At 37.3% G+C, this 16468-nt stretch overlaps 1 protein-coding gene across 1 annotated transcript; it reads right to left on the bottom strand.

Moving 5' to 3' along the window:
* Positions 1–590: 590 nt before the first annotated feature.
* On the bottom strand, positions 591–14869 carry LOC103695556 (ubiquitin receptor RAD23d-like). The gene is made up of 12 exons (XM_008776922.5): positions 14686–14869; positions 12500–12661; positions 10861–10914; positions 9794–9876; positions 9589–9651; positions 8947–9118; positions 5563–5697; positions 5409–5474; positions 5285–5332; positions 5103–5212; positions 4932–5010; positions 591–966 (listed from the first exon to the last, which is right to left on the bottom strand). The coding sequence occupies exons 1-12, from the start codon at positions 14749–14751 to the stop codon at positions 850–852; spliced, it is 1155 nt and encodes a 384-aa protein (XP_008775144.2). The 5' UTR covers positions 14752–14869; the 3' UTR covers positions 591–849.
* Between the last annotated feature and the right edge of the window lie 1599 nt (positions 14870–16468).

Below are 16468 nucleotides of genomic sequence, written 5' to 3'. Positions count from 1 at the left end.
GATTGCCCAGCAGCGGTTAATGATATCAACCGATGTATCAGGTTATATGAATTTATATCAGTCAGATAATATACTGAATAAAATTATCCTATCAGCGAATGTCCAATAGCCGATGCGAGAGAATTAGAGTTCATTTTAAAAAATTTGGAGATCTTATGAAGTGGCCAACCTTGTCACAACATTTTACTTACCATATTTAGGTCTGCTAAACACAAAATTTAAATCTTACTTGATGAATTAGATAGAGACATTGTTAGATTTCAATTCTTATATTTCATGCAACCTATTTTTCTATTTTTCTTATTTCAATAAATTATGGTCACCATACGGAGATGAAATTTCGACAGTCCATTCTCAACACAGACAAGATGCCTTGCTACAATGACAGCACCGCAACCCTAGCACTCCAGCTACCGAGTCTTGCAGAGAACGTAATTTTAACATGGAAACAAAACAATGCTAAACAAAAAACTAATGACAATCATACCGCAAGAAAATCATATCTGGATTTAGCATATCTTCAGCACTTTGCAAGCTTCGGCTTCCCTATTGCTTAATAGGCATCATGAGCTTGATATGAAGAAAAAAAATAAGGAACTGTTCTGATGTGCTATGTTGCTGAAATGGTCCAAAATAAAATCATTATACACAAATTGCATTCTCCCGATACTTAAATATTATGTACCCAGACTATATCTTTTTGAAAGAAGCAACATATAAAAAGAAAAAAAACCATATATAAAGCTCTGATGACCCAAACATTCTGTCTGCTCTGAACTGTAACCCACACTACACAACGCCTCTGAACTGGGGGGTGATGCACTCCAGCAAGCTTTTTACTCCATCAAATCAGTCTTCAAACTCATGCATGTGGTCCAAAAGATAGTTTGCAGCCAATTCCTCATTCTTATTGCAGGCAAAGAAGACCTCTAATACGAGAGCCCGGTCAAAGCCCATCGCCTCAAGCTGGCATGATAGAATGAAGATATAAAAAGGTATTTCAAGACCCCAGCAAGATATTATGCAAAAGAACAAATATTGTCGATTTCAACATGCCAAAATTTCAAATCCACATAATGCAAATATATTAAGGGACAAATATCATCATTTATAAAAATTTTATAAAAAAAGAACATTGTTCAACACAATGAATTGTTTAGAAGCTGGACTAAAACCACCAACTATATGGGGCCAACTTAATGAATATTTTAAGTAGTTATTCCTACAGGTCTAGCACCCGGTAACTGCACCCTTTTCAGGTTTTCCACTCACAAAATTCCCACCCAATTTATCTTGGAGGGTTCCTTTCCAGTTTCCTCAAAACATCGCCACGCAGGCCCTAACAATTTAAACAGGTTTCAACCACTTCATTAATATTGTATACCATGCAACATCAACTTTTGCCTCACAACTTCCCATAATTTTCTTGAGCATGAGATAATTATACAAACCTTGTAAAAACTTCCCATCCATGCCACCTGTGTATTTCTACAGGATATAAAGATGCATGTCTGTCACATACTCTCCAATGCATAATACACCTAGAAAAATGAAGACTATCGGTGCAGCAGCTTTTGTCCATGATTGTATATAAGAGCCTCATTCATGATTGTTCCCACTAGAATTTAATGACTAATAAACAAGACAACTTCCTATTTGCATCAAAATAAAAAAAAAGACAACCTCCTACTAGTTTTTGACATCTATTTCAGATCAATTTTGTGAATCCTCTTCCAGTAGGTGCCGATCAGCCAGGTAGCCTACCAGCCCAATAGGCAAGAAAATACTTCCATTAAAAAACAAGTTAGAATTGGGCTTCAACATGTACGCCAGCTTATTACATACAGCAGTTCAATAAAATATCTTTGTGAAAAAAAGAGAGAAAAGAATATGACCACTCTCTCTCTCTCTCTCTCTCTCTTGCTCGCACAAACATGTATGCACACATACATGCACACATGCATTTTTGGTCATCATGTTTAATTTGAACAATTCCACATCACAAGCGAAAAATGTCCAACAATACAAGCCTTCTCCAAATCTCTTTTTCACAAAACTCACCTCCATTTTATACATCTTGTCATCTATTTCTTCCACTGTCAAATTTGAGATCATCTCTTAACTGGTGCAACATGTAAGATACCATTGCACCATTTAACCTCGATGTCCTACTCTTAATCACTACCTGGTGTTCTACATGACAAATTTTATCACACACGAGCTCTTGCTGAGCAAACACCTCAACATTTTCACCCGCAATGCGTATTATGTTTGCACTCTTTGTTTGTTGCCTATTTTCCAACGTATATGGCATTAGCTCCTAAATAATTTGGTTCCTAAGAGCAAGATGTCATAATTTCAGCCCAGTAGTGCACAGAGCAGCATGTCAATTAATATTGAGTAAATAATGTATTAGTAAATAAAATCCTAATTGAAAGGCCAGTAGTGAGCGAAACTACTAGCATTAAAAAATCGTTTCACCAACAAAGCGATTAATAAATTACTAAAGGTCTTGCTAAGCTAGAGAACAAGATCCAAGCCGATTGCATCAACCAGTGTACATGCTACAAATTCCCAGATTTGCCTAAATAATTTCACTGTAGACACCTAGTTTAAATTGAATATATGCTTTGCTCGTAATATGAGCCTATTATTTGTTTAATTATGAAAGTTAGGTAGATTTTCAAGTTTTCAGGATGGTGCTTCCAGCATTATCAGCACAATTAAGGAGTCCATACCCCCTCCCTCTCTACTTCCATGAATTCTCTTTTCTTCTTTATCAATTGGACCTCCTTTCCACATCAATCAACAGGTAACAGAGCTTGAGGGCATTTTTTCACATCAAAATCCTCCCATGATGTTTCACAGGTTTAAAGTGATTACACAAATCCAGTAGGACTGATGTTTATTCAGACTACAAGGATCTCATTTCTGGAGAAGTCTAGTCTAATTTATATCATATTTGAGAAAGACGAGAACCAAGAGGATAAGGGTTTCAGTGAACTACACTAACAAAAGCAAAAATATCCCCTTGAGTATCAACCATGATGAAATCTGTTCATTCCTTTCCTATGGAGTTCTGGATATTTACAGGCCCCCAACTAAAAGAAATAGAAGGAAAGAAACACAAGGCAATCTATGTGAGGACCCGTGCGGGCGTGTATTTAGTCCCACATCGGTTATTCGCTGGGTAAATCTTGGGTACTTATACAGGATCAAGGAACCCAAATAATACCTTCCGGCTAGCCATTTTGGGTGAGATCCTGAGTTGTGACAAATGGTATCAGAGCGGACCCGACCCATAACCTATGTGGATTAGGGGACACTGCAGCACGGATCCATTGGGGCTAACCATGAGCCGATAGTAGTGTTTGTGATTAGATTTGAATGGATTTGAACCCTTAGCCTGACAAGGACGTCAGGGCTTGAACGGGGGGAGTATATGAGGACCCGTGCGGGCGTGTGTTTAGTCCCACATCGGTTATTCGCTAGGTAGATCTTGGGCACTTATACAGGATCAAGGAACCCAAATAATACTTTCCGGCTAGCCATTTTGGGTGAAGTTCTGGGTTGTTACAATCTAGAATGTTCTTCCTAGACCAATAAAATTGAAACAAAAGCAGCATATTCAGCTGCTTTATGAAATTTTTAAACATAATCCAAATTAAACACCATCATAACTCTTTTGAAAGCTAAAACCAAACTCCTAATTGCTAAACAAGTAAATGCATCTAGAAACAAAACATGTAAATTACAAAATTGTATATGATTTCATAAATATCCATTTAAAATAAGTTTTTTTAAAAAAAATATGGGACTCTATATTTTTTAAGTTTTACAAAAATGAACTTGCATTGAACCTAAAATAAATAAAGTTTCTCAAAGGATTTTTGAATGATGTTCATAAAACCTTTTTTAGAGATCCTGACAGATCATAAAACCAACTAAATGAATTTATGAAAAAGGGTCTCCCCAGTTTGTTCTTTCTTTCGAAGTCTCAGGTTCTTTATAGGCTCCCAACTAAAAGAAATAAAAGGAAAGAAAGACAAACCCCAAAAATGAATAGATCTAGAAATAAACCAAAATGATGGAATTTAATTAAAATTATAGATAATTCATTGACGCCCCCTCTAAAATTCTAGTTACATTATGGGACTTTATGATCATCAGGTTTTCCCAAAATTGATTTGCACTAAACCTAAGATAAATAGGTTTTCTCAAAGCACTTGTTTGGTTGATGTGCATAAAACCTGCTTTTAGATACAGACAGATCATATAACCAACGAAATGAGTTCTATGAAAAACAGGTCTCCCTAACCTTCATAAAACTTTTATTTACACAAAATCTACTTTTATCTGTTTGTCATGATCTCTTTCAGTAAAAGTCAGAGACTCCTCGCAGAGAGAAAGAGCCCCTAAATTTGCTATCTATGAATTTCATCCTGAGATTGCACTTATGATCTTCACCCATAGTGCATCTCGAAGATCCGATAGAAACTAATCTGAATGCATTACGCAGATGTAACGTAACATCATAGGCATTACTGATCTGGCCACCAATCATGTCATTCCACATCCAGTTCAATATTTCTTCCTTGTAAGCTGATTAGAAACTACCATTCAGACTGCCCCAGAAAAATGTAATAGATCATTTATGCAAACGTTTTATCCTATTGCCATCTTTACAGATTTTGAAATTCACCAAGAAATATCGGCAACATTTGTAGGACTTCTCTGGAAGTTTGTGCTCATACCCACTTTGTTATTTTATACATCAGTGCTAATTGGACAACTTGTAAAATCAACAATGACTTGTCCAAATTTGTAAAATGAGCTGTCTAGACTGCATTAGCATTCATTACGAGATAAAACTTCGATTATTTCCATACATTGAGAAAATGACAAAACAAACAGGGATATGAACAACTTACACGTTCAATGGCCTCACGCTCCTCTGGAGTAACTGTCAATGCTTGTGGCATTGCACTCGCTAATTGCCCTAGTAGATCGCTGAGTCACAAAAAATAGAAAAATAAGAAGTGCTGACATTTTCAATAATTCAATAGATATATGAGATATACAACAGCACAACAGCTCAACACCTCTCTGCTCCTTCAGTTGGTTCATTGAGTAAACGAAGAAATTCAGCTTGATGCTCCTGAATGAGCCTCATAACTTGGGGGTTTTGTTTCCCTAGCTCTTGAAGCATTGGCTGTGAAAAAAAAAATGGTGTTAAATAGAAGTATAGCAAGAACATGTAATAATGTAAGGAATGTAAGGAAACCTGTAATATTTGGGGATTTGCCTGCACCAAAGTCTGCAAGGCTCGGAACTGCACAAGGAAAATGAGTTAATTATAAATAGCAGTCAATTATTTCAGTCTTATTTCCTGTAGAAATTTAAGATACCTGTGGACTGTTACGAAGAAAATCAAGGCTACCTGCACCAGCATTGGAACCCATGCTGGGGAGACCCTGCTAGAAGCAACAAGTAATGAGATTAACATGCAATGCTGAGACAAAATCTCTAGCAAGGATAAGCCAGTAATTTTCATTTTTCAACCTGAGGGAAAAGGTCCAAAGGATTAGCATTCGGCCCACTTGAAGGAACTGCTGGCTGGCCTGCCTGGGGAGCTTGGACTGGAGGACTTGTTGGAGCTTGGCTCACAGGTGGTGCTTCTGCTTGCTCAGGAATACCCTGGTAAAGTGTATTAACATAAGAACATATACTGTGAAATGCAAATCTAGAGATGCACGCGGCCAAGCTACTGTGCACTGGCACAACATTATATGGTGTGGTCTCTGTGCTGATGCCAGCTAACATGTCCCATGTTATAAGAAACTACATAAAAAAAGTATAGTAAGGAAAAGCACATCTAAGTGAATTATGCTTCTCAGAATATGCAAGACCTGCACTTTTTTCCTTCCAACCATTCAAGAACATGCAAAGTCGGTGCTTTTTCATTTAACTAAGTTTTGGAAAAACTGACTGTACTGCAGTAAGTACTGCACCAAACCAACCTGTATTGGCAAACAATGAGCAGATACAAGGATGCACTGCCGTATGTACCATACTGGTATATGGCTGATACACCCCCATACTATAGTATTTCCTTTTTTTGTCAATAAACCCATACTGCAGTATTTCCAACCTAGTGGTTAACCATTATTGAATTAATAATACAAAAGGATGACAGGAAATTGTGCATCCAAAGACAAGTTGACACATTCGAAACCCAAATCAGCTGGGTCAATCAAGACTAGGTCCACCATATCTATATCGACAATTTGGTTTGGATCCATATTACACAAAATTCACAACCCAGCACATTACAAAAGGCATCAGCCAACTTTTACTTGGCACCAAACCCCCCCTCTCACTGGCTCTTCTAAACTCCATTCCTAAGCACCCTAGACATTGAGTGCACCACCTCAAACAGCAAGTCCCTTCTACAGCCCTATCCATCCCATTTCTGTGCAAATAGGTCCATGAATCTCAAGTGCATGTTACATGCAATTAGTAACTCAATAACACTTAAACCAGCACAATTAAAAGGTTGACCACATATCACCTCATGAGAAAGACTTCTTTAGTACAAACCAGCGATTGCCGAACCGACCCCAACAAAGTGATTCAGCCCGCACCAAACCGTGCCGACACTAATTCGGGACGGTTCAGCATCTCGGGTTGGTTCATATATAAAATCCCTCCCACCCCACCCATTCGATGGTTCAAGAGCTTTCAAGGCTCTCTCTCTCTCTCTCTCTCTCTCTCTCTCTCTCTCTCTCTCTCTCTAGCTTTCTCTCTGGACATCGCCTTAATGGTACCAATGCTGCCGAACGCTGCTCGCTCCCCCCTCTTCGATGCTGGCGTCACTGGTTAGTCTCCCCTCTCTCCCCCCACTAGGTTTAGGGTTATAATCCCCCCCTCCCTCCCCTTCTTTCCCCCTCTCCATGTCCCTATTGAAGCCCCCATCAGTCATCCTTGTCAAAGCCCTCATCTAGTGAGTCTCCCCCACCGTCTCCCTCTCTCCCCCTCCCCCCTCCCCCTCTCTGTTTCGGTACACTCCGGCACAGCTGAATTGGTACGGATCACGGCACCAATTCAGTGAACCGTGGTAAAAACCAATATAGGACCAGCTACAGCTCAGACTAGTGTAGGTATTTCATTAGGTGGAGGAAGAGTTAGAACAATAAAGAAAGAAAATAAGAAGGCAGGTACTATCAAGGTCTAAAAAATGATTTGCACAATCACCATGAGAGAGAAATAAATTAATTAGAATTGCCATCAAAATTTTTTCATCCCAGTCTGGTGATGGCTGCCTTTTTAGGGAATAAAATATGCTAAAACTAATGACAGCTATCCAACCAAATATTTAAAACTTATAATCCAATTACCCAAGGCTATATCAAGTTGGTTTCAAGTTAGTCAAACAGATGCAGAACAAGATTCAATTCTTTATGTCCCAATTGCCGACAATAATAAGTAGATGGCCAACCTTTTCACTTTCTCCATTAGAAAGTATAGAAATATAAAAATCCCAAATCAACCAGATCATTGCTGAGTCACGATTTTGGATCTTAATTTGAATTTCACTACTCGTGCTGACTAGATTTGAATCTGGATACAGGTTGGACCCCACTGATTCTAGCAGTGTTTGGATTTCATCATGTAACTCAAAAAGGCACTAGCAGATAGGAATGACACAAAAATATTATTAGAATATAGCAGTTCTCATATGCATCGTCAATGACCTTTAACAGACCACATATTATCATCATCAAAGATGGAGATTTGATATAAACATAATGTTCTGAAATTATCTCATGCTCTTATATCCCTCCCAACTGAGTTACATTGTCCAAATTTTGTAACTCCAAAATCAGAATTTCAACCAATGTTTTAAAAACCGTGCCTGATGGCATATCAGCTTTTGAAAAACTGATACGATACCTAGGACTGATGCACTGTACGGTACGTGATACTGACAGATGGTACAGAACCTACTTCTGACAAATGGTACGGTACCTGGTACCAACACATGGTACGCTACTTGCTACCGACAATGGGGCTATATCTTTGTCTATATCCCGTACTGACACTATGTTATGCTGCAGGGTTTTTTTTTTCAGAACGCTGTTGTACTGTCCGTACCATCCCGTTCCATTCAAAACATTGATTTGGACCACTAGGTTTTAGCAGAAACATTCTTCCATTTTCTTTTTCAATTCATATGTGATAATAATGATGAAACATGATATAATCAAACAAGAGAATTTATATAAACACAAAGTTTTGAGTTTTCAACCTCCCATCTATCCATAAAGGAACTTTCTTCCTTTAAATACATCATTTTATTTGGTTCATCAAAAACACAGCAAATATAGGAGTAAATTTTTTTTGCCAGCATCATCATACACAAAGATCCATTACATCAAACAAGTAAAATCAGCAATACTAGCAAATAGCAACCATCCAAGAGTAGTAACTTTTCTCTTGGCTACCAGACTTGTAGCAATCTCAGACTAGTTGAAAACATCGACTGAAATATATCATTTATGTTTCTCAGAATTGAGTAAATTCTGCCACTTTTGAGGTAAAAAGCAAGTCACAGTTTGCAGCTGTGGTTTAACTAACATCTGATTCGAAGTATGTCAGCTGTAACCATCCATTCTAAAGGATGATGATATATTTAAAATGCAAGAATACATGGAGAAAACCACTCTCAAGTATGACCTCTGTGTGTGAGAGAGAGAGACAGAGAGACAGAGAGAGGCATGGGTAGCCCCTAACCCCCCACCTACCTGGGAAAAAAACCAAAAAAAAGACTTTTTTGCAGGAGGGGATGGGAGATGGGGATGGATGAAAGAGAGAAACTAGAGAAATGCGGATCTTTCACAAAACAGGGGCATAAACAAAATGAAATCTTAAGCAAGTGAAACTTACTGAATATAAGTACTCAACAGCTCTCTCAGGGTTGTTATATGCAGCACGTAAAGCACGAACAACGATGTCCCTGTCCCAAGTGCCTCCACCCATGTCAAGAATGTGTTGGATGGTTTGCTCAAGGTTAGTGCCTGCAACAAGATTGGATGCTGCTTGACCATAAACATCACCGCTGTTCCAAAATAAAAGTGAAAAAACAGGTCAATAAAATGATTGATTTAATGAAAACAGAGATTAGATGATCCTGAGTTTGCAAAATTATATATCCAAAAAATAGAATAGATTTAATATTACTGAAAATAGAGCATATAAATTTAAAAATAATAAAAATGCTAGTTTAACTTATTTATTCTCCTATATTATGTATTTACTAATAACGCTTGCCATATTATCTTATGGTAATCAAGTTCTGATATGAATATCATTTGTAAGTAGTAAGAAAAAAATAGATCAAATGATTAAACGGTGCCTAAATAAAGTTTGAGGGCAAGCTATATGTATTAAACAAACAACGATGAAGAACGGACCTATAATGGAAGACAGATAGCAAATTATATTTTAAAAAAAATCCTTTTGCTAATGCCCACTTAATGGCAAAAAGATATGCATAGCATTAGCTACAGAATGATGCAAGTAGCTTACGGTGCAGTAACTGCAGAAGCTGGTGTAGCTGTGGCACTCGGAATAGGTGTAGGCATAGGGACCCTGCTCAATGGTCACAATTTCAACAGGGGGGAGGGGGGAAATAAATAAATAACAGAACTTGCATAAAGATACATATGTGAGGTATTAAAAAAATATAAAAGAGCATTATGATGGGAGAGAAAAGACAGAAAGGGAAATTTACGGGGCCAAAGTTTCTGTAGGTGCCGCAGCCGGGGTGGGTGCTGGAGTTGAAGCATTAGGTCTCACAGAACCAGCAGCAGAGGCCTACAAAGAAAAGCAACTATGATGAGGCATTGTGAATAACAATTAATCCTACATGCATTACCAATTAAAGATGAATGCATCTAAAAAGTAACTCATGTGGATTGCTGAGGAGATACCCTCTTCAGATTGAATAAAAGCAGAAACAAGTACATACAGCACACACAATTCTAGTATCAGAACAATTTTAAAAGTTAAGCATCTGCCACTTTCCTTCAAATCCTACTGCAGAAGACTATGGTTAGGGGAAATCAGCACTGGCAATTTATACATATAACCATGTTGCACCAGTTCTGCAAATTTTTAGTAAAAATAAACATAAAAAGTAGAACTGGAAAAATAAAATATGCATGAAGAATACATAGGTAATGACCTATCTTAAACTAATGTTGCAGCTTTCCTCCCTTTTCACACACATGTTGCTTTTCATATCTCACAGTAAATACGGGGGAAAGATGCCAGGATAATTTTCCAAAAATAGTAGATTTTTTAGCTGCTCGCTTTAGAACAGCTTATTTAACAGTTTATTTAACAGACACTTTTAGGGTTCTTAAATGAGAGAAAATGAGAGTTGAGAGACAGTCTTTGCAAACACCATATCTGTTTAATATCTCGAGAGGATAACAATAAGTACATTTTTCCCATTTGTACATGCTTCCATCATGAACAAAATGCCTCTACATTAGCAGCCTTATATGTTGTAGTGCTATATCATTGACTGGCTTCTCATTACGAGTTCAAAAGCAACAGTTGACTTATAGGCTCGTTGCATCTATTCATAGTTTCTTAACTAGAATGTCAAAATTCTTGTCGACCGAATTCTCATATTTATGGATAACATTAACTAGATTCTAATAAAATTTCATTTAGCTATCCTTTCTAGTTTATATAACAGCAGTAAAGCAAGAGATATATGGATAAAAAAGTGGGAAACAAAAAGGAAATGGAGAACTGCTGTCATAATAAACTTACTGATCGCCTTCTTACCTGACTTGTAGGTGTTGTGCCTGCAGTTGAAGCTCCACTTGACGAACCTTTAGTCTAAAAAGATTACACAGTATCAAACAAATCAAACTTAGGCATACCTAAAAATTATCCAAAATGATGGCCAATTTTGCACTATGTCATGCATAATGTCATAGTTTTTCATAATACACTAAGCATGTATTCCCACACTGAAGCGAAACCTTGAAAATAAAACATAAGTCGCAATGATATTCTAATACATTAAAAATTTCTACTAAAGGAAAATATCTAATTAAAATGGAATGGGCCACAAAATGGGACTAAATGATAAGTCAACTAACAGGAAAGCTTACAGGAAAGGGACAGATTGATATTGTTAAATCTGGGTGGATGAAGTGTACATATGCTTCTGGGTATCATGTGATTGATGCATGCCTTTGGGGCTCATGTATATTTATAAGACAATAATACAGCATAGCTTATTGTAAAATACAAAATATTGAGCAATAAAGAGGTCAAAGCACATGAGATGAACATGGTGGCATTACTGACAATGTTCAAGATGATTCATGGTAGAACAAAGTCAAATGATGAGATATGACTACATGTACTTAGACATCCAGCTATGAATGTATGCGCATACGCATCAAAGATTAGATAAGGCTAGAGAGGATTTTTTTGTGTTAAATAGCAAGATAAGGGACATAAGATAACATGGGCAGAAGTAGTCAGAAAAATTTGGAGAAAGAAATGATGACAAGAAATGAAAGTCTTAATAGATTGAACGGGTAAGGACTCATAAGTGAAGAACCCTAAATGATGCAGACAAGGGTTTTTTTACTTCAGTCTATGGTAATACCATTTTTTTTCAAAAAAAGGAATATAGAAGAGCGTCACCTTAAAAACCAGCATACTTAGAGAATTATGAAATATAATTGAAAACATAAAATAGCTACAAAAGTTACCAATCACAAATAAGAAAATTGGCACAACAAACATCAAATCACCAACAATGAAACATTACATGTATGTACATGCAGATAGTTTGTTGTAGCCTGGCTCAAGGGGAAAATTCTCACTAAGACTCAATAAGTGAACAATGATGTCAAGCAGATGACCTTGTAATATAAAGTACCAGACCACTTGCTGTATAAAGGCCTCAAGTGGAAGCAATGGAGTGTGTTTAGTTGTAGTAAAGCTTGCCAATTGGCACCAACTAGCATGGTTGATACATACAGGAACAGCAGAACCTTTTTTCCTTGTACACCCTCAGACATGAGCTAGCATGCAGCTGGCAGCAGACAGCTTGACACAGCACAACAGTGTAGATTCATACTGTGCCAGCCCCTGAATAGAAATATCTTAAACCTTGATTAAAACTAAACAAGCATCTTCTGGGGTTTGTCAATTTCAGACATATACCATACGTCACCATAAAGTTTAAAAAGAAGTATTTTACTTCTCTAACAATAATTAGGGTTTTAATCTGCAATAAAGTATATGACTATATGAGGTAAGTTGGCACTCGTACACAATTTAAGTCGAATATCTATAATAAAGCACAACAGCTAGGGTACACTTTGATAGTGTCCACACAAACATAGGGCAGCAAAAATTTTAGCATCAATTACATATTCCCTCAAGGGTATAACAGATATACCTTAGTCAGCATTATAACGATAAAACTGTTCTCAGCAACTTTATTGTCCTGCAACGTTGTTTCATCTTTGAGAATTTTCCCTTGATGTATCAGCATCTGTTGTTCAGCTGGGTAAACACTTTGCCCTTGTGTAGCCTCTATATTCCTTTTGACATCAGTGACCTGCAAAAAGCAAATATATGAGTTGATGTTGTTTGCACACCCAGCATTAGTAAAGGAAAAAAAAACACAAATAGAACAGAAAGTAAAAGAAAATTGGATAGCCCTAGTATCTGTAATGGGCATATGAGACACGTTATAGAAGGAAACAATGTTTACATGACAATGCAGACCGCAGAGAAGACCATGAAGCACCGTCAGTTATGTTTTCCAAATGATTTCGAAAATTACGTCAAAAATGATGCAGTCTTATGTCAGCCTACAAAAGATTAATTACTAAACATCTATCCCTTGAACCAACCAACTATGAGAATCAGAAAAGCTTAGATGTCATAAATACGTGTAAGTGCGGTATAAGTTAATGGCATGATGTACCTATGTATAAATTTCATAATTCTGCAATATTTTCATCAAAAAATTGTTAATTGCAACTTATCCATGCATGTCATCTACAAAATTTTCCGGTCATCGCCACCACCTTTGTTCAACCAAAGATCGGTCTTTGGCACACTAATATACACATTAATAGTTCATAAATCTACAGCTGATAAAACACCTGTCAGTCAAGAGACTACAGACCTAATCGGTTGCACTATTAGCAGGAGGATTAGTTATGATTGCCTATACTTGAAAGTGTGGATGAAATCAAAGTAATTCCTCAACAGGATATAGCATGAACCAGGCATGCATGAAGTCAAGGCAAGAAACATCATGGTAGTGTAATAATGGTCCTGAATATTTGATGGCAACTAGATATAGTATAAAAATTAAGTTAGGATTACTCTTTGATGCAATAAGATCTAATATTTAGTTGATTCCATGGTTGATAGCAACAGTGACTATACCTACCAATTAATTCAGTTATAAGAAATACCATATCATAGTCCAATTCATGCTATTCACGTACTTTCTTTCAACTTGTACCAAAAAAAGAAGTGGTAAAATCTAAAACTGCCTTACTTTTCTATGTAACAAAACAAAAGTAAAATTTTATTGCAATTGAAATCAGCTGCTCCATGAAACAACATGATACCATCCCTCGCCTTCCAAGCTTACTTGATAATGTAAAGACTCCTAATCTAAAGCTGGATAAGCAAAAAACGTGAAACTCCCTTTGTGATCACATCTCCGAACACAAGAAACAAAAAAGAACCCAGATCATAAAGGACCCAGAAATTTAGATTAGCATATGCCCCAGAAAGCCCTAGAACTAGGTGGGGGAAAATCTTGCTTTTATACTAAGAATAACAAGAGAAGACCAATCGATTTCACTATTCTGTCACACCATACATGAAGATGAACAACATAACAACGTCCCCGACCCTACAAGCTTTCATGAAGGTCGCGTGGTCGCTCCTAACCTAAAGCAGGATGATCAGAAAAAATACAGTTCTCGACGAAATCACGACCCACGGCACCAAAAAAAATGAAAAACAGACAAGAATTCAGATTATTCCACGTCTCATTAAGCCCTATTATTGGGGGAAAATCCCACTTTAGACAAAGAAAAACCAGAAAACATCAATTAAATTCACTACGACATCACACTAAACATCAAAATAAACGATATGACACGGTTCCCAACCCTACATCAAAATAAATAAAATTTTGAAGGTCGCGCGGGGAGTACTGGTCCACATAAGGACAAGAAACGAAAAAAAGAGCCTCAATTGAAACGAACCCAGAATTCAAATGAGTCCACGCCCCGCTAAGCCCCTGGCATTGAAAAGGAGGGGGGAAAAATAGCTAGTAGACCCAGAATAAGAAGGAAAGAACAACGAATTTCACAATAATACCACACGAAGCATTACAAGATTCGCTTACATCAATCTACAACCTACACTGCAACCCAACAAGAGAAAGACAACTTCTCCATATCAAGAAACGGAAAGGCATCCCATTACCCTCGTATTAGGCTCATTCGAATCACAAAAATACAAACCCTAATCGCCTGAGAAACAGCGGTAGCATGGAAAAACAAGAAAGGCTAGAAAACCAGCGAAGAAAGATGGGGAATCGAAGAGTACGGTGTCTTCGGGATTCACTTCGATCTCGAAGTGGGTGCCCTTTAGAGTCTTGATGAAGATCTTCATCTCTCTCCTCTCGGCGGCGACGACGCTTCGACGGTTCTTGCCCTCTTCACCCCGGGTGGTTCGACAATAGGGCTCGGCCGATACGGTGGAAGGAGGGCGCAAATAAATAAAAAACCCAGCAATTATCGGATAACGACGCTCGGTATTTAAATCCGAGTCCACCAGTGCGGACTCTATTGCCTCCGAACAGGATACAGATTTCTTGGCGAACAAGATGGTGACGTGTGTCATCAGACCTTGCACTCGAATGCCCCGGTTTCCCGATGCCCGCGTGTACTCGCTACCTTTTGCCTTTTGGGCTGGTGGAAAAGTCTATGTGAAATATGGAAGGCAAAATAAAAAGGGAAAACCAGATTGCAAGTAAAGCAAAGAACCATTCTTTTACACCAAGGCCTCAGCAGCCTTTATAAAAAGAAAGTTAATGAAAATGCAAGAGAAAACTATAAAAAATATTATTGATTTTTTTTGGTAAATGAAAAATATTATTGATTTCAATGTACATCATATGCCCAGGTATAGAATACGATGACAAAATAAATAAATAAATAAATAAATGTTTCAAAAATAAATGTTTTAGAGGGAAAAGGATGCTCGATACCAGTTAGAAACGACAACTTTGGTTTCTTAGCAAGGACAAGTCTCGTTATGCTGCATAATTCCTTATCAACTATTAAACCTGAAATCTTGTCTCTTTTCTCTGTTCCAACTTTCTGTGAATGGGGACCCACCTGATCGCCACCTATCATTCATATATCTTTCTAATCACCCAATCTCGTGACCAATATCTACCCCAGTAACACACAGTCCATCACCTGCACCAAATCCCCAAGTTGCTTCTGTATTCCAAGTTAGGTTCCAATGCAATGAAGGTCCAAAATTTTATTGGTCTGCCTCGTAGCTTGAATTCTATTCAAAATGATCGGCTTGCAAGCCTTGTGACCCTAGCACGTGTCTCTTTTAGTAGAGTTTTAATTAAAAAAATATGTTTTCTTATTTTCTGATTTTTAGTTGTTTTAAATGTTTGAAAATATTCTTATCTTGAATGCTTCTTTCAAGAAAAGATGTGACTATTCGGAGGAGAATATTTGCTTCCAAAAGATACAGTGTTTTCCAGACATTACATATCTTCGGCACTATCGCGTCTCTTCGATCTTCGGATAGAGCCTACAAACAGACTCCTTCAGGATAAAGGCTCTTGGGTCTTCCAAAACACAATTTTTCCACCCTTTAACTTTTTTACTCTCTATCTTCTTTTATTTTCTGGGTATTTGAACGAGTCGGTCAGGTCAAGCCTCTCAGTGATCGTGCTCTCTATAGTAGGATCGAGCTGAACTAAGTTATTGTACCTTGGGGACGAGATTACTGCAAACCCGCACGTAGGGGGCGAATCACGTTCTTAGGGCAGTGTATATCACACGCCTCGACCTAGGCAAGCTCTTTTCAATCTTTCGATTTTATTTAGTAAATTATTTTTTTATAATACTTCTATAAATAAAGATACAATAGTTTCTAGGTAAAAATATTTCCAACAATCTAAGAACATGATTTTGATTACACTAGAAATTACTATTTGATCGTTTATCAAATTAGTTCAATTGCGTAAGACTAAATTTGGTTTTAATTATGTAGAATTAGAAACAACCTAAAAAAGAATAATGTCATTTTCTTGAAATTTGTCAAGTATGAGAAAAACTTGGCAATGAATTAGCTAAGGATT

The sequence above is a fragment of the Phoenix dactylifera genome, chromosome 5 (genome assembly GCF_051530095.1).
Source record: "Phoenix dactylifera cultivar Ajwa chromosome 5, Ajwa_hap1_PhDact_Kaust_v1.1, whole genome shotgun sequence".
In the NCBI taxonomy this organism is placed as follows: Eukaryota; Viridiplantae; Streptophyta; class Magnoliopsida; order Arecales; family Arecaceae; genus Phoenix; species Phoenix dactylifera.
This window is presented reverse-complemented; position numbering and strand designations above follow the sequence as displayed.

Bases quoted from the DNA above. Each gene is read 5' to 3' on its own strand.
- LOC103695556 (XM_008776922.5), bottom strand. From the start codon at position 14,751: ATGAAGATCTTCATCAAGACTCTAAAGGGCACCCACTTCGAGATCGAA. The intron at 9,652-9,793 runs GTAAATTTCCCT...ACCATTGAGCAG, and splicing joins CCTACAGAAACTTTGGCCCC to GGTCCCTATGCCTACACCTA. The intron at 5,213-5,284 runs GTTTCCTTACAT...TTTTTTTCACAG, and splicing joins CAAATCCCCAAATATTACAG to CCAATGCTTCAAGAGCTAGG.